This window comes from Bombina bombina, chromosome 7 (genome assembly GCF_027579735.1).
Source record: "Bombina bombina isolate aBomBom1 chromosome 7, aBomBom1.pri, whole genome shotgun sequence".
In the NCBI taxonomy this organism is placed as follows: domain Eukaryota; kingdom Metazoa; phylum Chordata; class Amphibia; order Anura; family Bombinatoridae; genus Bombina; species Bombina bombina.
The window spans coordinates 285,780,404-285,806,331 of record NC_069505.1 but is presented as its reverse complement, the minus strand read 5'-3'; the positions used below and the strand labels follow the sequence as shown (position 1 = coordinate 285,806,331).

Below are 25,928 nucleotides of genomic sequence, written 5' to 3'. Positions count from 1 at the left end.
TCTGCAGTGTTCTTCTCCTTATCTGGTGTTCCATGCAGATAAGGTGGTTTTGCGTACTAAACCTGGTTTTCTTCCAAAAGTTGTTTCTAACAAAAACATTAACCAGGAGATAGTTGTGCCTTCTTTGTGTCCTAATCCAGTTTCAAAGAAGGAACGTTTGTTGCACAACTTGGATGTAGTTCGTGCTCTCAAATTTTACTTAGCAGCTACTAAGGATTTCAGACAAACTTGTCTTTGTTTGTTGTTTATTCTGGTAAACGGAGAGGTCAAAAAGCAACTTCTACCTCTCTCTCCTTCTGGATTAAAAGCATTATCCGATTGGCTTATGAGACTGCCGGACGGCAGCCTCCTGAAAGAATCACAGCTCACTCCACTAGGGCTGTGGCTTCCACATGGGCCTTCAAGAACGAGGCTTCTGTTGATCAGATATGTAAGGCAGCGACTTGGTCTTCACTGCACACTTTTTCTAAATTTTACAAATTTGATACTTTTGCTTCTTCTGAGGCTATTTTTGGGAGAAAGGTTTTGCAAGCCGTGGTGCCTTCCATTTAGGTGACCTGATTTGTTCCCTCCCTTCATCCGTGTCCTAAAGCTTTGGTATTGGTTCCCACAAGTAAGGATGACGCCGTGGACCGGACACACCTATGTTGGAGAAAACAGAATTTATGTTTACCTGATAAATTACTTTCTCCAACGGTGTGTCCGGTCCACGGCCCGCCCTGGTTTTTTTAATCAGGTCTGATAATTTATTTTCTTTAACTACAGTCACCACGGTAACATATGGTTTCTCCTATGCAAATATTCCTCCTTAACGTCGGTCGAATGACTGGGGTAGGCGGAGCCTAGGAGGGATCATGTGACCAGCTTTGCTGGGCTCTTTGCCATTTCCTGTTGGGGAAGAGAATATCCCACAAGTAAGGATGACGCCGTGGACCGGACACACCGTTGGAGAAAGTAATTTATCAGGTAAACATAAATTCTGTTTTATCCCTCCCTCTCTAGTGACTCTTGCGTGGAAGTTCCACATCTTGGGTATTTATTATCCCATGTTTCAGTTTGATTCTTCTGCTTATATTTTCAGTTTTTTTCATTATAAAAATTGAAACTTTTTTGATTTGGGTAGTGGATTAATTTTTCAGCGGAATTGGCTGTCTTTATTTTATCCCTCCCTCTCTAGTGACTCTTGCGTGGAAGTTCCACATCTTGGGCATTTATTATCCCATACGTCACTAGCTCATGGACTCTTGCTAATTACATGAAAGAAAACATAATTTATGTAAGAACTTACCTGATAAATTCATTTCTTTCATATTAGCAAGAGTCCATGAGGCCCACCCTTTTTTGTGGTGGTTATGATTTTTTGTATAAAGCACAATTATTCCAATTCCTTATTTTTTTGATGCTTTCGCTCCTTTTTTTATCACCCCACTTCTTGGCTATTCGTTAAACTGAATTGTGGGTGTGGTGAGGGGTGTATTTATAGGCATTTTAAGGTTTGGGAAACTTTGCCCCTCCTGGTAGGAATGTATATCCCATACGTCACTAGCTCATGGACTCTTGCTAATATGAAAGAAATTAATTTATCAGGTAAGTTCTTACATAAATTATGTTTTTCCTATACCTAAAAGGCTTACAGAAATTATTAGCAAGGAGTGGGATAGACCCGGTGTGCCCTTTTCCCCACCTCCTATATTTAGAAAAATGTTTCCAATAGACGCCACTACACGGGATTTATGGTGGAGGGAGCAGTTTCTACTTTAGCAAAGCGTACCACTATCCCGGTTGAGGACAGTTGTGCTTTTTCAGATCCAATGGATAAAAAATTGGAGGGTTACCTTAAGAAAATGTTTATTCAACAAGGTTTTATTTTACAGCCCCTTGCATGCATTGCGCCTGTCACTGCTGCGGTGGCATTCTGGTTTGAGGCCCTGGAAGAGGCCATCCAGACAGCTCCATTGAATGGAATTATTGACAAGCTTAGAACGCTTAAGCTAGCTAACTCATTTGTTTCTGATGCCATCGTTCATTTGACTAAACTAACGGCTAAGAATTCCGGATTCGCCATCCAGGTGCGTAGGGCGCTATGGCTTAAATCCTGGTCAGCTGACGTGACTTCAAAGTCTAAATTACTCAACATTCCTTTCAAGGGGCAGACCTTATTCGGGCCTGGCTTGAAGGAAATTATTGCTGACATTACTGGAGGCAAGGGTCATACCCTTCCTCAGGACAGGGCCAAATCAAAGGCCAAACAGTCTAATTTTCGTGCCTTTCGAAATTTCAAGGCAGGAGCAGCATAAACTTCCTCCGCTTCAAAACAAGAGGGAACTGTTGCTCATTCCAGACAGGCCTGGAAACCTAACCAGTCCTGGAACAAGGGCAAGCAGGCCAGAAAGCCTGCTGCTGCCCCCAAGACAGCATGAAGAAACGGCCCCCTATCAGGAAATGGATCTAGTGGGGGGCAGACTTTCTCTCTTCGCCCAGGCGTGGGCAAGAGATGTTCAGGATCCTTGGGCGTTGGAGATCATATCTCAGGGATATCTTGTGGACTTCAAAGCTTCTCCTCCACAAGGGAGATTTCATCTTTCAAGGTTATCAGCAAACCAGATAAAGAAAGAGGCATTCCTAAGTAGAGCTGCAACAACTAATCGTCATAATCGATAATAATCGATTATGAAAATAGTTGTCAACGAATCTCATAATCGATTAATCGGTTTGCAATTAGTTGGTCTGTGCACAACACCAGCTGCTTCACTCCAATGAACTCCTGCATATTGTATTGTGTTTTATGGTTATGTCCTTAGCCTAAAGGACATCTACTTTTCACTTTTTCAGGACAGTATACGTTTGCAACTACCCCTGGCTTATGTGCAACCCAGATATAATAGTCATCATTTGGATTGTTTATATTAAATCTGGTGATTTGGAACTATGCTTTTCATGATGTAGTGCCAAGCTTGTTGTTTACACCTTGCCCCTAGATTGAAGGGAGTTATTTAAATTGATGTGCACTATTATCTGTTTGCACAATTATTAGCGTATTGCTTGCTATTGCTGATTATATGTACTGTATAAATAAATGTGTAAGGCTTTGTCCTGTTATTGATTTATAGTCCTTAGCGCTTTCTCTCTCGTTTTTAAGTATGTCCTGGGACCACATAACATTGCATTGATACAATAGGGTACAATAAAATACATAAACAATAATAATACACAATATATGCAAACATTTAACATAGAGCAGGTACAAAATATTTAATCAACCATGACAGGAGCATTCTGTTTTGAGATATGTATAGAGGGATCTCTTAAAGGATTTTAGTCTTGGGGAAGTTTTTAAAGTGTGAGGGAGGTCATTCCATAATTGTGGCGCTCTGTAGGAAAAGGAGGATCGAGCTGCTTTCTTTTTGTATTGAGGCAAGCTAAATAATGTGCTGTTATTGGATCGGAGGTTATAGGAGGTGGGAATAGCAGGGGAGAGCATTCTGCTCAGGTAGGGTGGGAGCTTCCCCGAAAAGCTCTTAAACACAAGGCATGCAAGATGGAGGGTGCGTCTGGATTCCAGCGAAAGCCAGTTTAGTTCTTTTAGCATGTCACAATGGTTGGTCCTGTAGTTACATTGTAGCACAAAGCGGCAGAACGAGTTATATAATGTATTTCGTTTATTAAGGTGAGTTTGCAGAGCAGGTGCATATACTATGTCCCCATAATCCAAGATAGGTATCAGCATTTGCTGTACAATCTTTTCCTTTACTGTAGGGCTGAGGCAAGATTTGTTTCTGTACACGTACAGGGCACCTAGTTTTGGATGAAGTTTAGAGGCAAGTTTTTCTATGTGGAGTCCAAAAGATAGATTTCCCCTAACCTTATAGCTGGTTATTTACAATTGCATATAGATATTCAAGATATTTTTATGTTAGAATGAAGTCAAGGGTTACTTTATTGAGAGGCCCCTTGCCAAGGTAGAAAACACTTAGCATTGGTGAAGAGCTAACAAAGATAAATATCTCATTTTGGTGAAATTGGCAAAACCCTACTTATACACCTCAACAGCCTTTTCTCTGCTGCAGGAAATATAGCTGCAAACAGAGAACCAGCCTTAGCCAGAAGCACGTGGACATGTTGAGATTTTTGCATTTGAATGCAAAGTTTCTGAAAGAGTGAATAACAGAATGTTATTAACAGTGATAGCCTAACTCTTTCTAGTTCTACCTCTTTTCAAACAGTTTGTGGTTTTGTTTTGTTTGATTATAAAACTGTGCTCTGCTGCTTAAAAATTGAAGAAACAGTTGTGTTAATGTAAAGTTTTAGTCTGAAGTTTATATTTGTAACACTCATTATGTGGATTTTATTTAAAACATAGAAAACTATTATTGATTCTCTTTTTATCCGATTAGTCGATTAATCGAAAAAATAATCGGCCGATTAATCGATTATGAAAATAATCGTTAGTTGCAGCCCTATTCCTAAGCTGTGTGCAAGACCTCCTAGTAATGGGAGTGATCCATCCAGTTCCGCGGACGGAACAAGGACAGGGATTTTATTCAAATCTGTTTGTGGTTCCCAAGAAAGAGGGAACCTTCAGACCAATCTTGGATCTAAAGATCTTAAACAAATTCCTCAGAGTTGCATCATTCAAAATGGAAACTATTCGGACCATCCTACCCATGATCCAAGAGGGTCAGTACATGACCACAGTGGACTTAAAGGATGCCTACCTTCACATACCGATTCACAAAGATCATCGGTTCCTAAGGTTTGCCTTTCTAGACAGGCATTACCAATTTGTAGCTCTTCCCTTCGGGTTGGCCACTGCCCCGAGAATTTTTACAAAGGTTCTGGGCTCACTTCTGGCGGTTCTAAGATCGCGAGGCATAGCGGTGGCTCCGTATCTAGATGACATCCTGATACAGGCGTTAAGCTTTCAAATTGCCAAGTCTCATACAGAGATAGTTCTGGCATTTCTGAGGTCGCATGGGTGGAAAGTGAACGTTGAAAAGAGTTCTCTATCACCACTCACAAGAGTCTCCTTCCTAGGGACTCTTATAGATTCTGTAGAGATGAAAATTTACCTGACGGAGTCCAGGTTATCAAAACTTCTAAATGCTTGCCGTGTCCTTCATTCCATTCCACGCCCGTCAGTGGCTCAGTGCATGGAAGTAATCGGCTTAATGGTAGCGGCAATGGACATAGTGCCATTTGCGCGCCTGCATCTCAGACCGCTGCAATTATGCATGCTAAGTCAGTGGAATGGGGATTACTCAGATTTGTCCCCTCTACTAAATCTGGATCAAGAGACCAGAGATTCTCTTCTCTGGTGGCTTTCTCTGGTCCATCTGTCCAAGGGTATGACCTTTCGCAGGCCAGATTGGACGATTGTAACAACAGATGCCAGCCTTCTAGGTTGGGGCGCAGTCTGGAACTCCCTGAAGGCTCAGGGATCGTGGACTCAGGAGGAGAAACTCCTCCCTATAAATATTCTGGAGTTAAGAGCAATATTCAATGCTCTTCTAGCTTCACGACTGTGGCTTACATCAACCATCAAGGGGGAACCAGGAGTTCCCTAGCGATGTTAGAAGTCTCAAAGATAATTAGCTGGGCAGAGTCTAACTCTTGCCACCTGTCAGCAATCCACATCCCAGGCGTAGAGAACTGGGAGGTGGATTTTCTAAGTCTTCAGACTTTTCATCCGGGGGAGTGGGAACTCCATCCGGAGGTGTTTGCTCAACTGGTCCATCGTTGGGGCAAACCAGAACTGGATCTCATGGCGGCTCGCCAGAACGCCAAGCTTCCTTGTTACGGATCCAGGTCCAGGGACCCGGGAGCAACGCTGATAGATGCTCTAGCAGCTCCTTGGTTCTTCAACCTGGCCTATGTGTTTCCACCGTTTCCTCTGCTCCCTCGACTGATTGCCAAAATCAAACAGGAGAGAGCATCAGTGATTCTGATAGCGCCTGCGTGGCCACGCAGGACCTGGTATGCATACCTAGTGGACATGTCATCTCTTCCACCATGGACTCTGCCTCTGAGGCAGGACCTTCTAATACAAGGTCCTTTCAATCATCCAAATCTAATTTCTTTGAGACTGACTGCATGGAGATTGAACGCTTGATTCTATCAAGGCGTGGCTTCTCCGAGTCAGTCATTGATACCTTAATACAGGCTCGGAAGCCTGTCACCAGGAAAATCTACCTTAAGATATGGCGTAAATATCTTTATTGGTGTGAATCCAAGAGTTACTCATGGAGTAAGGTTAGGATTCCTAGGATATTGTCCTTTCTCCAAGAGGATTTGGACAAAGGCTTATCAGCTAGTTCTTTAAAAGGACAGATCTCTGCTCTGTCTATTCTTTTACACAAGCGTCTGGCAGAAGTTCCAGACGTCCAGGCATTTTGTCAGGCTTTGGTTAGGATTAAGCCTGTGTTTAAAACTGTTGCTCCCCCGTGGAGCTTAAACTTGGTTCTTAAAGTTCTTCAGGGAGTTCCGTTTGAACCCCTTCATTCCATTGATATTAAACTTTTATCTTGGAAAGTTCTGTTTTTGATGGCTATTTTCTCGGCTTGAAGAGTCTCTGAGTTATCTGCCTTACATTGTGATTCTCCTTATCTGATTTTTCATTCAGACAAGGTAGTTCTGCGTACCAAACCTGGGTTTTTACCTAAGGTGGTTTCTAACAGGAATATCAATCAAGAGATTGTTGTTCCATCATTGTGTCCTAATCCTTCTTCAAAGAAGGAACGTCTTTTGCATAATCTGGACGTAGTCCGTGCCTTGAAGTTTTACTTACAGGCTACTAAAGATTTTCGTCAAACATCTGCCCTGTTTGTCGTTTAGTCTGGACAGAGGAGAGGTCAAAAAGCTTCGACAACCTCTCTCTCCTTTTGGCTTCGGAGCATAATATGCTTAGCCTATGAGACTGCTGGACAGCAGCCCCCTGAATTACAGCTAATTCTACTAGAGCTGTGGCTTCCACCTGGGCCTTTAAAAATGAGGCCTCTGTTGAACAGATTTGCAAGGCTGCGACTTGGTCTTCGCTTCACACCTTTTCAAAATTTTACAAATTTGACACCTTTGCTTCTTCGGAGGCTGTTTTTGGGAGAAAGGTTCTACAGGCAGTGGTTCCTTCCGTTTAAGTTCCTGCCTTGTCCCTCCCATCATCCGTGTACTTTAGCTTTGGTATTGGTATCCCACAAGTAATGGATGATCCGTGGACTGGATACACCTTACAAGAGAAAACATAATTTATGCTTACCTGATAAATTTATTTCTCTTGTAGTGTATCCAGTCCATGGCCCGCCCTGTCCTTTTAAGGCAGGTCTAAATTTTAATTAAACTACAGTCACCACTGCACCCTATGGTTTCTCCTTTCTCGTCTTGTTTCGGTTGAATGACTGGATATGGCAGTGAGGGGAGGAGCTATATAGCAGCTCTGCTGTGGGTGATCCTCTTGCAACTTCCTGTTGGGAAGGAGAATATCCCACAAGTAATGGATGATCCATGGACTGGATACACTACAAGAGAAATAAATTTATCAGGTAAGCATAAATTATGTTTTATCTTACCCCTTCAGCTGAGGTCAGTTAGGGACATGTATAAATGATGTGTTGTATCTAATATGCTGAGAAATTACATCACTTTATGAATATCAACTGTCGGTAACACAGTAAATGACTGTAAAAGTTTAAAACAATTGGACGGGGCGGAGCCTAGACTTGGAGCGGCAGGACGTTTCTCAGTGAAGCCCTTGCTCATATTTCATTAAACTTGGTCTCTTAGATAACAATAAGAAGAGCTAGACTGCTATAACTTTCATATCTGGATACAGAGTTAACTGCACACTTTGTCAAGAGTTTAGGAGGGGATTAATGACGGGCCTGACCTATGCTCTCCAAGTAAGTCACAGACATCCACTACCTAGGCCATTATTGATCTAAGGACGGAACATAGTGTAGCTGAAGCTGCCGCATGCATCCCCCCCAGATTACTGGGGTTACGAAGTACACAGATACTCATTGTTTAATTAATGCTATATTAAGCCTAAAGGAGAAGACAAGTAAAGAGATATAGTGACGCAACAATCTCTAATTCTCTTTGAAGATGGCGGCAGTAACTGACTGGGAGGAGAAGGTGACGCAGCTCGTAGAAAACTGCTACTTGAATCAAAAGGCAGAAATAATAGGTCTATTCCTCAATACACAATACATGGAGGTTATCCACTCTGCAGTAACGGATAGGCATGGAGATAATGGTGAGAGCTTGACCACACAGGCAACTAACCTGACTAATACAGTCCCTTTTCATCAGTCGGTCTTATGGAGTGGAAGTCGCACATGGAAGGAGGGTCGAGCTGAATCAGAGAAACCACAAGGAGACCTGTTTGCTGCGGGTGGAGTCACCTCCCACTCGCTTGAACCTCGGGCTGCCGTTACGGCCAAATATAAGGCTCACATCCCCACTGAAAGTGATGACCACAACTGTTCGTTCCCATTTCTGGATGTCAGCAGTGACATTGATAAGTATGGGAGACATTTAAGTAATAAGTGGCATTTCGGATCCTACCGTTGGATACAGCAGTACTATCATTGGGTGGAGGTGGCTTGTGAGATTGTTGACAGCACCATTGTATTATTGCAGGGATGTCCCATTCTTGCACTGAGTAAAACTGGGATCGGTTAGACATTAGACATGCTGGACATTTCTGAGCCACGCAGCTAAATGGTTATGCGCCCTTGTGTGGCAAACTGTGGATGCATCCATCTTGCCATGTTCAAACTATGTGCATTCCACGGCAAGCATAGGACTTTGTGTTAGTTAATAGTTTTACAGTCTGGTTTCTATTTATGTTAAAGCTTTATTACGGATTTGACTCTCCCAATTGACAGTGTTTGTAGCTGCCTCTGTTTACACAATCTGCACTGTTAACAGTATCCTGCTCTGTATCTTTATGTATACTATTATGTCTTTTGGACAAATCTAAGAGTACTTATCACTAACCTGTAATCTACTTATCTCTTTTCATTATATAATATTGCATGGTTGATTGGTGGTTATGTGCTGATGACGACTAAGTGTTGTTTCTAAAATGGTGCCGGTTTATTGTGTGTACCAATTAATACTCTTCTATATAGGAATTGCCTAATTTACCTATTGACAATGTCATGTTTTCCTGTATGTGTGCTCTCTTTGATGTACCTGCTAGTAATGACATGTGGCTTTATCTAACCCATTTGTCTGTTGATTGTGGGGTGAACAAGTAAGATGTGTTAGGAGGGTTAGTGGGCTAGATCTAGTTAGGTAGCCATACACTGTCTATTATTAGTCTAAATAGTTGTATTAAACGCCTCTTGGGCTGCCTGCGGCCGGGGTGGCAAAAGAGGCCCTTTTTATATACATTAGATATTTAATTCTGTTTGGAGGATGGAGCCCATGTTCACGCATTGCAATAGGCGCCACAGGCTGGATTATAGCAGTAATTTGCGATAGGTTTTGTATAAAGCCACAAATTATCACACAGTAACATGTTATCTGTTAGTCAATATTTTAATCATTTGAAGCTTTATACATATCTACAGTTCTTAAGCTGCACAAGATGGTTTATGTTTATGATTCTACTATTTAGTTGAGTAATAGTGCTCTAGAGTTAATAAACTCTTCACTCTGATGTATACATCAGACTTTATATAGCTATATGTGTTTACGAGTTTAATCTATTGAGTCACCTCTACTTCCAGGTATAATAGCCATTTTACAATGCATTGATCCCCCACTACTTAAGTCTATTTTATAAACAAATGGAACCTTTATTTTTAGTCCAGTTTCTCTGCGCTACTTTATTTTTGTTAAGTCTTCTGCACTCTGTTAAGCTTTGTTTACCCCCACTATCTAGCTTACTGGTTAAGCTTAGGGGCACAGACCCCATATGTATCTCCCTAAACTGAGATTAAGTGTGATTATTCATAGAAGCTATTGATATGCCCTCCCCCCTACTATTTAAGATGAGGTATTGTTTATATAGGCTCTTTCCCCCGAATTATGGCAACTATATGAGTAAAGTCAACAATGGTGATGTGATGATATAATATATTATAGGTTGTTTAGATATGTTTATTGCAATGTTTATTTCTGGGACTGGGCTAAATAAGTCCTTGATTCTTTTATTCGGTTGTTTATAAATGTCATACAGATGACAAAATGTTTGTACATGACTTATTGATATGAAGGATTCTATACTGCATGATTCTTTTATTCGGTTGTTTATAAATGTCATACAGATGCCAAAATGTTTGTACATGACTTATTGATATGAAGGATTCTATACTGCATGATTCTTTTATTCGGTTGTTTTATAAATGTCATACAGATGCCAAAATGTTTGTACATGACTTATTGATATGAAGGATTCTATACTGCATGTAATTTGTTTGCAATTACCTCAATAAAAATCTTTTTTTTATTTTTTTTTTTTTTTTTTTTTTAAAGTTTAAAACAATTGTTTAACATTGCATTATTCATTATTAATAAAAAAGTTTCATAAAACTAATAGCATTGGCAAAAATATAATGGGAAAGTTATTACATTATAACATTAATAATATGTTGTTTAATACCTTGATGCAATGTTTCAACATTATTAAAATATTTTAAAGGTGCAGTAAATGTAGAAAATAATGCAACATAAGGCTGTACTATGTGCAGTCGTATGTAACATAGAGCTAGTTTTACCTGTCAAAAAAAGAAAGTAAAATGAACATTTAAGCCTCTAAAAGTATATTTCCCTTATCTGCTTACAAGTCCTCTTCAGCTCTGCTGTATCTTTTTTTTTTTTTTTTTTTTTTAAATTTTGTCACGGGTTTGCTATCTGATCACAGCTTACCTGATCGCGCAAGTAAACGTAGCATGCTCCCGCTCTAGGTAAACATTTAAAATATGTTTCTTTAGATTAAAGGGAATTGGTGAATTAAACAGAGCAAATCGTTACAATTTTAATCATCTTTCCAATTTACTTCTGTTGTTAAATTCACTTAATTGTCTTGTTCTTTGTTAAATGAGTAGCTATGCACTACTGGGAGCTAGCTACCACAGGTGAGCCGATGACGAGGCATATATGTGCAGCTAGTTCCCAGTAGTGCATTGCTGCTCCTGAGCCTAGTTATGTTTTTCAACAAATGATACCAAAGGAACAAAGCAAATTAGACAATAGAAGTAAATTGGAAAGATGTTTAAAAGTGCTGCTCTATGTGAATCATGGAAGATTCTTTAAATAAAACTTTTAGCTATGCTAATAAATATAATTCTAATGCTGACTTCTGTTTATAGAAGTACAATTGGGCTAAATTTGAAATCCGCTGCTGACACAAAGTTTTCATGGCATCATCACATTATTTATCTTTATTTACCGTCTCTAATAACGTATTAGAAGCAGAAAAGACAATATTATACAGCTAACATTATGCGTTTTATGCGTACAGGCAATTGTTGCGAGCAAGGCCAGCCAGTTTACGGGATATGCCCAACATGATGCGCAAGAGTTTATGGCGTTTCTGCTAGACGGGCTCCATGAAGATCTCAATCGCATTCAGAACAAACCATACACAGAGACAGTGGACTCAGACGGTAGACCTGACGAGGTACACGGCTAGTAATGTTATTTACCTCTCTTATGTTCTTCCTTGCTGGATTTAACCCATTTTTCCTCTTTCTCAGGAGGTAGCAGATGAAGCCTGGCTGCGGCACAAGATGAGGAATGATTCTTTTGTCGTGGACCTGTTCCAGGGCCAGTACAAGTCGAAGCTAGTCTGCCCTGTTTGCTCCAAGGTGAGAACACGCTAGTAACAGGATGTACGGATTATTGTTTTGCTTCATGTTCTTAGAAGGTCTTAACGTCAAAATAAATCTGTACTGGCGTGCACTGCAGACGGCTTTTTATTATTTAAAGGAAGTTTAAGTTGTTGTTTTTGTTTTTATATTTTTGATATGTGTTTTAAATGGAATTGCTTTATTAGATTATTTTTTTTCCTTTTGTCTTGTATAACAGTGAATGAACTTATGTCACGACTGAACATTCAGCATTTTGGTTATTTTTATAAAATGTTCAATATTTTACGTTTTGTTTTCCTCGTTCTTTATTATCCTGGAGTAGAACTATTAGCTGGACATATTGATAAGTTTCCAGTCATAACTGTGTCATTCCTGTACAGGAATTTATGGTTTCACAGTGGGATATTATATTGCTGTCTCTTAGGAGGCTTCTCTTGTCCAAAATAATTCAAATGTCTATTTTTCTTGCTCCATAAAATGTGGAATATATTGTTTTTTTCAGTCTGTCTTCATTCACTTGTTATTTTTTCCCTGACTCTCTTAAAGATATGTTTTGCTTTGGTTTCATATTCAGGATCCAATTGAAAAAATAAATAATATTCTAGTTTTCTGCCCAAACAGCAAAGGGTAGCAATTGCTATGGTAATCCTATTTTTAATATCCAAATCTAATTTTTTTTTTTTTTGTATTAGTTGCCCTGTAAATTCTTAGATGTGTGTTTTTTTTTAATATATTAGAAGGGCAACTAGCTAGTGCCAGCACCCTTGTTATTGTTTGGTATCAGACTTGCTGTTGAACTCCGTTCATAAAAATTAGCTACAAATACAAACGTCACATGCCAGGTGTAACTATACACTGTGCTCTACCTGAAGCATTGGGCTGTGAACGTGTTAGTGTGGCATAATTAGAGATGGGAAGGTCCAGGGAAAAAAACCTGAAAAATTTTTCTTCTTTAAATATTTTTGAAAAAAATGGAGTATGGAATGTTTTTACAAAGATAAATACTGTTTATGACATGGTGTTCATATATTTGAACCTCAAATATTATTTCTAAAAACTGTATAACATGAAGACTTTTATAAAAGACTTAGGGCTAGATTTATCAAAGCTGAGGCGTACAGGGGCGTGTATACGCTCCCCTGTATGCCTCAGCTCACCTGTGGCGGGGCGAAATTACCCGCAGGTATTCATTATTGCACACAAGCGCAATTTTGACTGACCCGACCACAGAGATTGAATTTCGCCACCTTAGAGGTAAGGAAGCGGCGGTCTGGTGGCCCATACTGTAAAGTCTCAAATCATTGCAGTTTGTGTACCCTGAAGCAAACCTTGCAATACGATTCCAATACTAAGACAATACAGAGGATGCCTCTAGGGGCACTGCAGGGAAAAGGTTTCAGTTTTGCATTTTGGCTCATTGTTGTTGGTATAATTGATTGTTTTTTTCTGTTTCTCTCAGGCCTTTAAAGGGACAGTGAAGTCAAAATTAAACTTTCATGGTTTAGATAGAGCATGCAATTTTAAACAGCTTTCCAATGTACTGTTATCAAATGTGCTTTGTTCTCTTGGTATCTTTTATTGAAGAATAAAACTAGGTAGGCTCTTAAGAGCTCAGGAGTGCGCACGTGTCTTTAGTACTCTATGGCAGCAGTGATTTGCAACATTGTATAACAAAGCTACAAATAATGCAGCACTGAACTACTGGGAGCTAGCTGAAAAAGTACCTAGTGAGTGATTAACAGATATGTGCAACCACCAATCAGCAGCTCTTGAGCCTACCTAGGTATGCTTTTGAATAAAAGATACCAAGAGAACAAAATAAATTAGGTAACAAGACTTTTTTTTTGTTTCATTTCCCTTTAAGGGGATGTTGACAGACCTAAGAAATATCTTGTTTTATATGGGAATTACAGACTAATTCAGCAGCGTAACTGAGACCTGTATTTTTTTATCCAGGTGTCTATTACATTTGACCCCTTCCTGTATCTTCCGGTACCTTTACCCCAGAAGCAGAAAGTCCTTACCGTGTATTATTTTGCTAAGGAGCCCCATAGAAAACCTATTAAGGTGAGTTAAGGAGTGAGACAAATGTAAGCAATTGGTTTGATTTTTCAACCTTTCCAATGTCATTTCCTGTCTTCTCCCCAGTTCTTGGTGAGCATTAGCAAGGATAATTCCAGTGCTGCTGAGGTCCTAGAGTCTATTTCTCAAAGTGTTCGTGTGAAGGCGGAAAACCTGAAGTTAGCAGAGGTGAGCGGTGCATCCGGTCTCTTCTTGAGTAAGAGGGAAACTCAAGTCACAATGGAACTTTTATTATTCAGACACAGCACACAAATTAAGATTCACAGGATATACAAAGGAAAATATAGCTAACTATAAAATTTGTCAGTAAGAAATCTACTACTTATTTGAAACTCAAACTAAGTGCTTTTGCACTGTCTTTTTATTATGCATTTACTGATTCTGCTGTGTCCAGTGGTCCTTTAGTTAGTAAATTCTAATGCAATAACACGTTTCAATTTGTTATGGCATTTTATTAAACAAATGTACATGCCTAGGGGTTAAATGTGTAAAGGACTGCAGCAGATCACATAGTAATTCATCACAGGCCTCTCTGGCAACCAAGAGCTCCAACATTAATACTTTTTTTTTTATTTATTTATTTTTAAACGAACCATTAACAACCAGGCTATTTGCTATGGTAAACAATTTGTAATAGACTGTTTTGTTTTTCCCCTGAGATATATATTTTATATTCTCATGGTTCTGTATTTCTTTACTATAACAGCCTCCGTCAGTGTATTTCAGTCGTTAAGTCATGTCCGTGCAGTGTCCATTGCCTGACTTAGTAATGAGACTGTTAATCCTAATTAGAAAAATACATTAAAAATAGATCCTTGGTTTCAAATAAAGAAATTCAAGATTTTCTAATGCTCTTAAAACAACATTTCCTATTTAAAATATTGTAAAATTGTCTCATCAGAATAACTTTTTTTGTGCAGTGTTGACTTCTTCCATGTGTTCAATATTTTTTACTCAACCTACTTGCTGCAGGTGGCTAAGAATCGGTTCCAGCGAATGTTTAATCCATCGTGCTCTCTGGATTCCGTCTCGCCAGCGGATCTGCTCTTTTGTTTTGAGGTGCTATCTGTGGAACTGGCTAAGGAGCGTGTCGTTGTGTTAGAAGTTCATCAGGTGTGTACGGATTTTATAGTTAAAAAAAAAAGACACAAATTAGTGTAACATTTAGATTTCTTGTTGTCTGTTCCTTTGTAAATTGAAATGTTTGGAAATAGGTTCCATGTTAGGAATAATAAAATCCATCCCTCATTTCAAAGACAGGTTCATTATTGTTTAACAAATAAAATAGTTACTGGATGAACTACTACAGAGTACGTTTTTAACTAATATCCGTGTAATCCTTTTTAATATTCTGTACTGAATCTCTTATAAAATTCAAAGATAAGTGTTGGTTTAAGTGGTAGCTTCTTGTTATTTGTTATAAATAGTGTCATTGAGAAAGCCAGTGCTGCTATGTATCCAGTTCTGTAACTCGAGCAGTGCAGTAAATATAAAAATATGGCAGAAAGTGTGGTATTGGCGCACTTTTATACGGTACACCTAAGATAAGAAAATACTGCTATATATGAGCTTTCATTGGGGGTTTCTACTCACTTGAGATGACCTTAATTAGTATGAGGTAAGTCAAGACTCAGTCTTGTGCTTCCACAGTGTCCAGTTGATAAGGGAAGTGTATCCAAAATATTCTGCTTCTTTTCAGCACCTGGGTCCCCATTCCCTGATGTGTCTTGGAGGCCCTGACTTTTATTGAGGTCATTTCAAATGAGTAGAACCTCACTGTGGGAAAATTATATGTACCAGTATTTTCTAATCTGAGGTGTACCGTATCCATGTGCATTAATACCCCACTTCCTGCTTCATGTATACATTTTTACACTCAGGAAGTGCTTTATCGCATTCAGGATATATTTTAAAGTGATATAAGTCACTAATTTTTTTTATCTTCCATATGATAGTGTTATCTAAACACATTAAAGGTATACTGAATCCAATTTTTTTTCTTTCTTAAAGGGATACTGAATCCAATTTTTTTTCTTTTGTGATTCAGATAGAGCATGCAATTTTAAGCAACTTTCTAGTTTACTCCTTTTATCAATTTTTCTTCATTCTCTTAGGTATGTTTATTTGAAAAGCAAGAATGTCAGTTTAGATGCCGGCCCATTTTTGGTGAACAACCTGGGTTGTCCTTGCTGATTGGACAGCACCAATAAACAAGTGCTGTCTATGGTTCTGAACCCCAAAATTGCTGGCTCCTTAGCTTAGATGCCTTCTTTTTCAAATAAAGATAGAAAGAGAACTAAGAAAACTTCATAATTGGAGTAAATTAGAAAGTTGCTTAAAATTGCATGCTCTATGTGAATCAGGAAAGAAAAAATGTGGGTTCAGTGTCCCTTTAATTCAGATAGAGCAGCAATTTTAAGCAACTTTCTAAATTACTACTATTATCAATTTTTCTTCATTCTCTTGGTATCTTTATCTGAAAAAACAGGAATGTAAGCTTACGAGCCGGCCCATTTTTAGTTCAGCACCCTGGATAGCACTTGCTGATTAGTGGAAATATTTATCCACCAATCGACAAGCTGTACCCAGGTGCTGAACCAAAGATAGGCCAGCTCCTAAGCTTTACATTCCTGCTTTTTCAAATAAAGATACCAAGTGAACGAAGAAAAATTGATAATAGGAGTAAATTAGAAAGCTCCCTAAATTTACTTATTTGTTTTTATTGCTTGAAAAAGGTAAAGTTTAAAGATGTTTAGTTATAACAGGAAGTGCAACTGGTTGCTCAGTTAAATTTTAGAAAAACAAAAATCTGTAATACATTTTCATATGCCCTGTTTTAGATGTAACAAAAGAAAAAAATGACTTGTATCCCTTTAATGAAAGTTCTAAAAGACCAAATCTGTTGTCTGCATGCTTTCATGCTTCCTGTGTGGTTTAATCTGTTTGTATCTTCACCAATTCCGTACAGAGACCACAGGTGCCCAGCATCCCAATATCTAAATGCTCCTCTTGTCAGAAGAAACAGCAGTCTGAGGAGGAGAAGCTGAAACGCTGCACCAGGTGCTATCGAGTCGGCTATTGCAACCAGTGAGTCATCGTTTATTTCTTTACTTAGTCTACGGTAAAACGTGGAAGATGCACTGCTTGAGCCTTTAGGAAGTGAGACAGGAAATAGATAAGGTCATTAAAGGGAACAATACAGACTAATAACACAGTCACAGACTATCTATGGGGTATGTAAGGTTTGTCAGTAAGTCCGATTAATGCAGAAGCTTGTCTCTCATGTTATTCTGTGCTATTATCTTTACAGAATCTGTCAAAAAACCCACTGGCCTGATCACAAGGCTGCCTGCCGACCAGAAAATATCGGATATCCCTTTTTAATCAGCGTCCCAGAATCCCGTCTAACATACTCGCGTCTTGCACAGCTACTGGAGGGATATGCAAGGTCAGTACAGTTACGGTAAATCAGAAGCTGAGTGAGAGTCTAAACCCTTTGGTATAAATAATATTCTAGTTTTAAATTTAGTTGCAATAATAGAAGTCCCCCTAGACTTAAGTACAGATTTCTGTTGTCACTGCCATGCTATGATAGCAGCAAGCTGTTCTGGAGTGTTTGGGCTGTAGTTCCCAAACTTGTTCTCAGGAAACCCTATTAGGGCATGATCTGATAATAGAAGAAACAAAGTAGCGAGGCAGGAGACGAAATAAAAGGGTAAAACGTAACTTTTATTCCTCAAAGCAAGGTAAAAGAAAAGTTTGCATGGTGTAGACCCTGGACAACTGCGGTCTCACGTGTTTCGGCTAGTTGTCTTAGTCATAAACAATGATCTGATCATTCCCTCCAATGACTGATTAACCATCTAATTGTATAGCTGTACATATCTGTTTAGTCAGGTAATATAAATAGCGTGTCATAAAATCCGTTGTTGCGGCCACAGCATTATCAGAGTTTTTTTCACACTCCTTCCTCCATGTCTACACCCAGGTACTCGGTAAATGTGTTTCAACCCCCATTTGTCCCAGGGAGGACGTCACCTGATCAGGCCCCTCATGCACTTAATTTTGAGAAGTCTGATGCCACAGTGCAGTCTGGCTGCTCCTTTACAGCAGAGACCGACGTGGAGGACAGAGCCTTTCATACAGTGCAAGAAACTCAGACAGCTTCTTCATCCTCCGTGTCACACCCAGAGTCTGGGGATTTGAGTGTTGGTCACGGGAAGCTGGCAGCGGAGAGGACCTCTCTCAGTAGCATGGACTCTGGTTTCTGTGAACATCATGCAGAAGCACTCAGAGATGCCAATTGTGAGGACGAGAAGGAAACGGTTTATGAGAAATCCGTCAAACCTGAAGGTATGAGCAGCCTGCGCGTAATGCAGTAAACCCATGGAAAATGATGTGCTTAGCCAGCGTGCTTTAAGATAGAAATGTAACGGACATGTGAGGAAGTTACAGAAAGATTAGTGCATTGTGTTGGAGCAGGTTTCCCAACTGCATCCCCAGGACTCATTACGTCAACCTCTGTTGTACATCTGTAGGGCTTTAAGGGTTTTGAAGACGGGAGTTTAGAAAAACCCTGTGTTAGCGGTTGCTGCAGATTTAAAACTGAGTTTGAGACTTGCAGGAATATGCACATAAAATAATATATGTTTATATGGTTAATTATACCGCTCCTGTATCTCTCTTTTTTTTCTTAAAGGCAGTGATGTGTCTGGCAGTTACCTCAGAAGTGCACAACTGTTAAAGGGACATTACACACTAAATACTTGCTAGACCTAACTATCTATTCATAGCAAAGATTAGCCTGAGAAGAATACACAGATACATTTTTAAATGTTAGTTTAGTACATTTTGAAGAAATAAGTGTACAATTTTAGGCTTGATAAAGAAATGGTCACTGCCATTTGTCACCTTGGTGTCTTTATCTCCTCTGCTGAGGCCAGTTAGGGACAGATCTTAACGAGCTGAGTAGCAGTGTCACAGGATTTACTTTAGCATCTCTTCTACATTAGCTGAGTCATTTAAATTAAACTTTCCTTATTCAGAGAATGCTATTTTTGAACAGCTTTCCAGTTTTCTTCTATCAGATTTACTTGGTTCTCTTGGTATCATTTGTTGAAAAGAATACCCAGGTAGGCTCAGAAAGCAGCAAGCTAGCTGGTAATTGACAGCTACACATAAATAGTGGCTACACACATATGCCCTCTTCTCATTGGCTCACAGTGTGCTCAGCTAGCTTCCAGTAGTGGAATGCTGCCCCACTGCCTAGAATTACTCTTCAACAAAGTACTAAAAAGAGTACAAAGCAAATTTTGATGTTCCTAAGTAAATTAAGCAGTTGTATTAAATTACGGTGCTATATCTGAATTATTAAACTTTAATTTTGACTTTATCGTACTTTTTAAGTTTAACAGAGATGTTTAAAGGGACACTGAACCCAAATTTTTTCTTTCGTAATTCAGATAGAGCATGCAATTTTAAACAACTTTCTAATTTACTCCTATTATCAAATGTTCTTCATTCTCTTGGTAGCTTTATTTCAAAAGCAAGAATGTAAGTTTAGAAGCCGGGCCATTTTTGGTGAACAACCTGGGTTGTTCTTGCTGATTGGTGGATAAATTCACCCACCAATAAACAAGTGTTGTCTAGAGTTCTGAACCAAAAATTGACTGGCTCCTTAGCTTAGATGCCTTCTTTTTCAAATAAAGATAGCAAGAGAACGAAGAAAATTGATAATAGGAATAAATTAGAAAGTTGCTTAAAATTGCTGCTCTATATGAATCATGAAAGAGAAAAAATTTGGGTACAGTGTCCCTTTAATAATGATGGAAACTAATATAAAGATGGTTTGATGAGGTCTGAGCAGGCGTAAAGGGGGGGGGGGCAGTATTGCAGTTCCTTCCTTATCCTAAATGCACCTTTTTCTTCTGACCTGAAGACACAACCTGTGTTCCTGTGATATGTTAAGTCTATTCCTTCCTCTAGCTGCAGTCCCTGGTTACCAGCAGTCTGTGGAATCCCCAAATTCTCACGTCTCTCTCTTCAACATCCTCCTCATCGACCCCTCCAAAAAGGAGGTGAAGCTGGAGGACAAAGGTGAGCGTTGTTTCTTTATCTAAACAGTACAATTAGTGGGGTGGATGGCCTGTTAGAGTTTTTGCTGCAGAGTTACCAGCAAAATATAAACATAAATGTTACAGTTTATTCCCAGACGAAAACTAAACACTCTAATCCGCTGGGAGCAATGTATAATTAACATACAGCTAAGTACATGAATAGGAGTAACACAATGACAGATTCATGGTACAAAAATAAATAGATATGCTTAAAACAGAGTGATACATTATTGCAGAAGAGCTTACAGTCTACAAGAGTATTTAAATGAAAAAAACAATGTGAAAATAAACTGTGCACATAAAGTCCTTGTGTAAATAAAGATAAAGAAACCTTTAATTGTCTCTGATGCAAGTAGGACACTTCCCAATATTTTTCAGTGAGTGTATCCAATAGTTGCAACTTGCTTGTAGTTTAAGGGATGCTAAACCCAAATTGTTTCTTTCACAATTCAGATACAGCAGCAGTTTTAAGCAACTTTCTAAGTTACTTTTATAATCAATTTAGCCACCAATCAGCAAGCCCTACCCAGGTTCTGAACCAAAAATGGGCCACCTCATAAGCTTACATTTCTTTCATGTAATTAGCAAGAGTCCATGAGCTAGTGACGTATGGGATATACATTCCTACCAGGAGGGGCAAAGTTTCCCAAACCTTAAAATGCCTATAAATACACCCCTCACCACACCCACAATTCAGTTTTACAAACTTTGCCTCCGATGGAGGTGGTGAAGTAAGTTTGTGCTAGATTCTACGTTGATATGCGCTCCGCAGCAAGTTGGAGCCCGGTTTTCCTCTCAGCGTGCAGTGAATGTCAGAGGGATGTGAGGAGAGTATTGCCTATTTGAATGCAGTGATCTCCTTCTAAGGGGTCTATTTCATAGGTTCTCTGTTATCGGTCGTAGAGATTCATCTCTTACCTCCCTTTTCAGATCGACGATATACTCTTATATATACCATTACCTCTGCTGATTCTCGTTTCAGTACTGGTTTGGCTATCTGCTATATGTAGATGAGTGTCCTGGGGTAAGTAAGTCTTATTTTCTGTGACACTCCTAGCTATGGTTGGGCACTTTGTTTATAAAGTTCTAAATATATGTATTCAAACATTTATTTGCCTTGACTCAGAATGTTCAACTTTCCTTATTTTCAGACAGTCAGTTTCATATTTGGGATAATGCATTTTAATTTAACATATTTTACCTTAAAATTTGACTTTTTCCCTGTGGGCTGTTAGGCTCGCGGGGGCTGAAAATGCTTCATTTTATTGCGTCATTCTTGGCGCGGACTTTTTTGGCGCAAAAATTCTATTTCCGTTTCCGGCGTCATACGTGTCGCCGGAAGTTGCGTCATTCTTTGACGTTATTTTGCGCCAAAAATGTCGGCGTTCCGGATGTGGCGTCATTTTTGGCGCCAAAAGCATTTAGGCGCCAAATAATGTGGGCGTCTTTTTTGGCGCTAAAAAATATGGGCGTCATTTTTGTCTCCACATTATTTAAGTCTCATTATTTATTGCTTCTGGTTGCTAGAAGCTTGTTCACTGGCATTTTTTTCCCATTCCTGAAACTGTCATTTAAGGAATTTGATCAATTTTGCTTTATATGTTGTTTTTTTCTTTTACATATTGCAAGATGTTCCACGTTGCAACTGAGTCAGAAGTTACTACAGGAAAATCACTGCACAGTGCTGGAGCTACCAAGCTAAGTCTGCTATAAACTTTTGGTATCTGTTTCTCCAGCTGTTATTTGTATTGCATGTCATGTCAAACTTATTAATGCAGATAAAATTTCCTTTAGTACTGTTACATTACCTGTTGCTGTTCCGTCAACATCTAATTTTCAGAGTGTTCCTGATAACATAAGAGATTTTATTTATTTTAAATCCATTAAGAAGGCTATGTCTGTTATTTCTCCTTCTAGTATACTTAAAAGTCTTTTAAAACTTCTCTTTTTTTCAGATGAATTTTTAAATGAACATCATCATTCTGATACTGATAATGGTTCTTCTGGTTCAGAGGTTTCTGTCTCAGAGGTTGATGCTGATAAATCTTTGTATTTGTTCAAGATGGAATTTATTCGTTCTTTACTTAAAGAAGTGTTATTTGCATTAGAAATAGAGGATTCTGGTCCTCTTGATACTAAATGTAAACGTTTAAATAGGGTTTTTTAAATCTCCTGTAGTTATTCCAGAAGTGTTTTATCTCCCTGATGCTATTTCTGAAGTAATTTCCAGGGAATGGAATAATTTGGGTAATTTATTTACTCCTTCTAGACGTTTAAGCAAATTATATCCTGTGCCATCTGACAGATTAGAGTTTTTTGGGACAAAAATCCCTAAGGTTATGGGGCTGTCTCTACTCCTGCTAATGTACTACTATTCCTATGGCAGATAGTACTTCATTTAAGGATCCTTTAGATAGGAAAATTGAATCCTTTCTAAGAAAAGCTTACTTATGTTCAGGTAATCTTCTTAGACCTGCTATATTTTTAGCGGATGTTGCTGCAGCTTCAACTTTTTGGTTAGAAGCTTTAGCGCAACAAGTAACAGATCATAATTTTATAGCATTATTATTATTCTATAACATGCTAATAATTTTATTGGTGATACCATCTTTTGATATCATTAGAGTTGATGTCAGGTATATGTCTCTAGCTATTTTAGCTAGAAAAGCTTTATGGATTAAACTTGGAATGCTGACATGTCTTCTAAGTCAACTTTGCTTTCCCTTTCTTTCCAGGGTAAATATTCATTTCGTTCCTTTCCTCACAACAAGGAACAAAAGCCTGATCCTTCATCCTCAGGAGCGGTATCAGTTTGGAAACTATTTCCAGTTTGGAATATATCCGAGCCTTATAGAAACCTATAGCCAGCTCCTAAGTACCTATGAAGGTGCGGCCCTTATTCCAGCTCAGCTGGTATGGGGCAGATTACGTTTTCTTCAAAGAAATTTGGATCAATTCCGTTCTTAATCTCTGGTTTCAGAAACATTGTTTCAGAGAGGTACAGAATTGGCTTCAAGTTAAGGCCTCCTGCTAAGAGATTCTTTTCTTTCCCGTGTCCCAGTTAACACAGCAAGGCTCAGCATTTCTGAAATGTGTTTCAGATCTAGAGTTGGCTGGAGTATTTATGCCAGTTCCAGTTCTGGAACAGGGGCTGGGGTTTTATTTTATCTCTTCATTGTACCAAAGAAGGTCAATTCCTTCAGACCAGTTCTGGATCTATCATTATTGAATCGTTATGTTAGGATACCAACATTCAAGATGGTTACTGTAGGACTATCCTGCCTTTTGTTTAGCAAGGGCATTATATGTCTACAATAGTTTTACAGGATGTGTATCTGCATATTCCGATTCATCCAGATCACTTTTAGTGTCTGAGATTCTCTTTTTAGACAAGCATTACCAGTTTTGTGGCTCTACCGTTTGGCCTAGCCTCAGTTCCAAGAATTTTTTTCAAAGGTTCTCGGTGCCCTTCTTTCTGTAATCAGAGAATAGGGTTTTGGTATTTCCTTATTTGGACGATATCTTGGTACTTGCTCAGTCTTCTCATTTTCGTAGAATCTCATACGAATCGACTTGTGTTGTTTCTTCAAGTTCATGGTTGGAGGATCAATTTACCAATCAGTTCATTGATTCCTCAGACAAGGGTAACCTTTTTAGGTTTCTAGATAAATTCAGTGTCTATGACTCTGTCCTTGTCAGACAAGAGAAGTTTAACATTGATATCAGCTTGTCAAAACCTTCAGTCACAATCATTCCCTTTGGTAGCCTTATGCATGGAAATGTTGGGTCTTAGGACTGCCGCATCAGATGCGATCTCCTTTGCTCGTTTTCACATGCGACCTCTTCAGCTCTGTATGCTGAACCAATGGTGCAGGGATTACTCAAAGATATCTCAATTAATATCTTTAAACCGATTTTACGACACTCTCTGACATGGTGGACAGATCACCATCGTTTAGTTCAGGGGGCTTCTTTGTTCTTCCGACCTGGACTATAATCTCAACAGATGCTAGTTTTACAGGTTGGGGAGCTGTGTGGGGGTATCTGACGGCACAAGGGGTTTGGGAATCTCAGGAGGTGAGATTTCCGATCAATATTTTGGAACTCCGTGCAATTTTCAGAGCTCTTCAGTCTTGGCCTCTTCCGAAGAGAGAGTTGTTCATTTGTTTTCAGTTAAGACAATGTCACAACTGTGGCATACATCAATCATCAAGGACTCACAGTCCTCTGGCTATGAAAGAAGTATCTCGAATTTTGGTTTGGGCGGAATCCAGCTCCTGTCTAATCTCTGCGGTTTATATCCCAGGTATGGACAATTGGAAAGCGGATTATCTCAGTCGCCAAACGTTGCATCCGGGCGAATGGTCTCTTCACCCAGAGGTATTTCTTCAGATTGTTCAAATGGGGGAACTTCCAGAAATAGATCTGATGGCTTCTCATCTAAACAAGAAACTTCCCAGGTATCTGTCCAGATCCCGGGATCCTCAGGCGGAGGCAGTGGATGCATTTTCACTTCCTTGGAAGTATCATCCTGCCTATATCTTTCCGCCTCTAGTTCTTCTTCCAAGAGTAATCTCCAAGATTCTGAAGGAATGCTCGTTTGTTCTGCTGGTAGCTCCGGCATGGCCTCACAGGTTTTGGTATGCGGATCTTGTCCGGATGGCCTCTTGCCAACCGTGGACTCTTCCGTTAAGACCAGACCTTTTGTCTCAAGGTCCTTTTTTCCATCAGGATCTGAAATCCTTAAATTTAAAGGTATGGAGATTGAACGCTTGATTCTTGGTCAAAGAGGTTTCTCTGACTCTGTGATTAATACTATGTTACAGGCTCGTAAATCTGTATCCAGAGAGATATATTATAGAGTCTGGAAGACTTATATTTCTTGGTGTCTTTTTCATCATTTTTCTTGGCACTCTTTTAGAATACCGAGAATATTACAATTTCTTCAGGATGGTTTAGATAAGGGTTTGTCCGCAAGTTCCTTGAAAGGTCAAATCTCTGCTCTTTCTGTTTTTTTTCACAGAAAGATTGCTATTCTTCCTGATATTCATTGTTTTGTACAAGCTTTGGTTCGTATAAAGCCTGTCATTAAGTCAATTTCTCCTCCTTGGAGTTTGAATTTGGTTCTGGGGGCTCTTCAAGCTCCTCCATTTGAACCTATGCATTCATTGGATATTAAATTACTTTCTTGGAAAGTTTTGTTCCTTTTGGCCATCTCTTCTGCCAGAAGAGTTTCTGAATTATCTGCTCTTTCTTGTGAGTCTCCTTTTCTGATTTTTCATCAGGATAAGGCGGTGTTGCGAACTTCTTTTGAATTTTTACCTAAGTTGTGAATTCCAACAACATTAGTAGAGACATTGTGGTTCTTTCATTATGTCCTAATCCTAAGAATTCTAAGGAGAAATCGTTGCATTCTTTGGATGTTATTAGAGCTTTGAAATATTATGTTGAAGCTACTAAGTCTTTCCGAAAGACTTCTGGTTTATTTGTTATCTTTTCCGGTTTTAGAAAGGCCAGAAAACTTCTGCCATTTCTTTGGCATCTTGGTTGAAATCTTTATTTTCAACTTGCCTATATTGAGTTGGGTAAGACTCCGCCTCATAGGATTACAGCTCATTCTACTAGGTCAGTTTCTACTTCCTGGGCGTTTAGGAATGAAGCTTCGGTTGATCAGATTTGCAAAGTGGCAACTTGGTTCTCTTTGCATACTTTTACCAAATTCTACCATTTTGTTGTATTTTCTTCTTCTGAAGCAGTTTTTGGTAGAAAAGTACTTCAGGCAGCGGTTTCAGTTTGAATCTTCTGCTTATGTTTTTCATTAAACTTTATTTTGGGTGTGGATTATTTTCAGCAGGAATTGGCTGTCTTTATTTTATCCCTCCCTCTCTAGTGACTCTTGTGTGGAAAGATCCACATC

The 25,928-nt window shown here is 39.1% G+C and overlaps 1 protein-coding gene across 6 annotated transcripts in view; it reads left to right on the top strand.

The window, feature by feature from the left end:
* The window catches only part of USP19 (ubiquitin specific peptidase 19), a 287,727-nt gene that overhangs the window by 105,127 nt on the left and 156,672 nt on the right, over positions 1–25,928 (top strand). For all 6 annotated transcript variants that reach the window (XM_053720813.1, XM_053720815.1, XM_053720812.1 and 3 more), the window contains 9 exons: positions 11,465–11,623; positions 11,700–11,810; positions 13,770–13,880; positions 13,962–14,063; positions 14,868–15,008; positions 16,864–16,982; positions 17,206–17,343; positions 17,884–18,248; positions 19,881–19,991. In XM_053720813.1, coding sequence (XP_053576788.1) covers positions 11,465–11,623; positions 11,700–11,810; positions 13,770–13,880; positions 13,962–14,063; positions 14,868–15,008; positions 16,864–16,982; positions 17,206–17,343; positions 17,884–18,248; positions 19,881–19,991 — 1,357 coding nt within the window. The remainder of the gene's footprint in view (positions 1–11,464; positions 11,624–11,699; positions 11,811–13,769; positions 13,881–13,961; positions 14,064–14,867; positions 15,009–16,863; positions 16,983–17,205; positions 17,344–17,883; positions 18,249–19,880; positions 19,992–25,928) is intronic.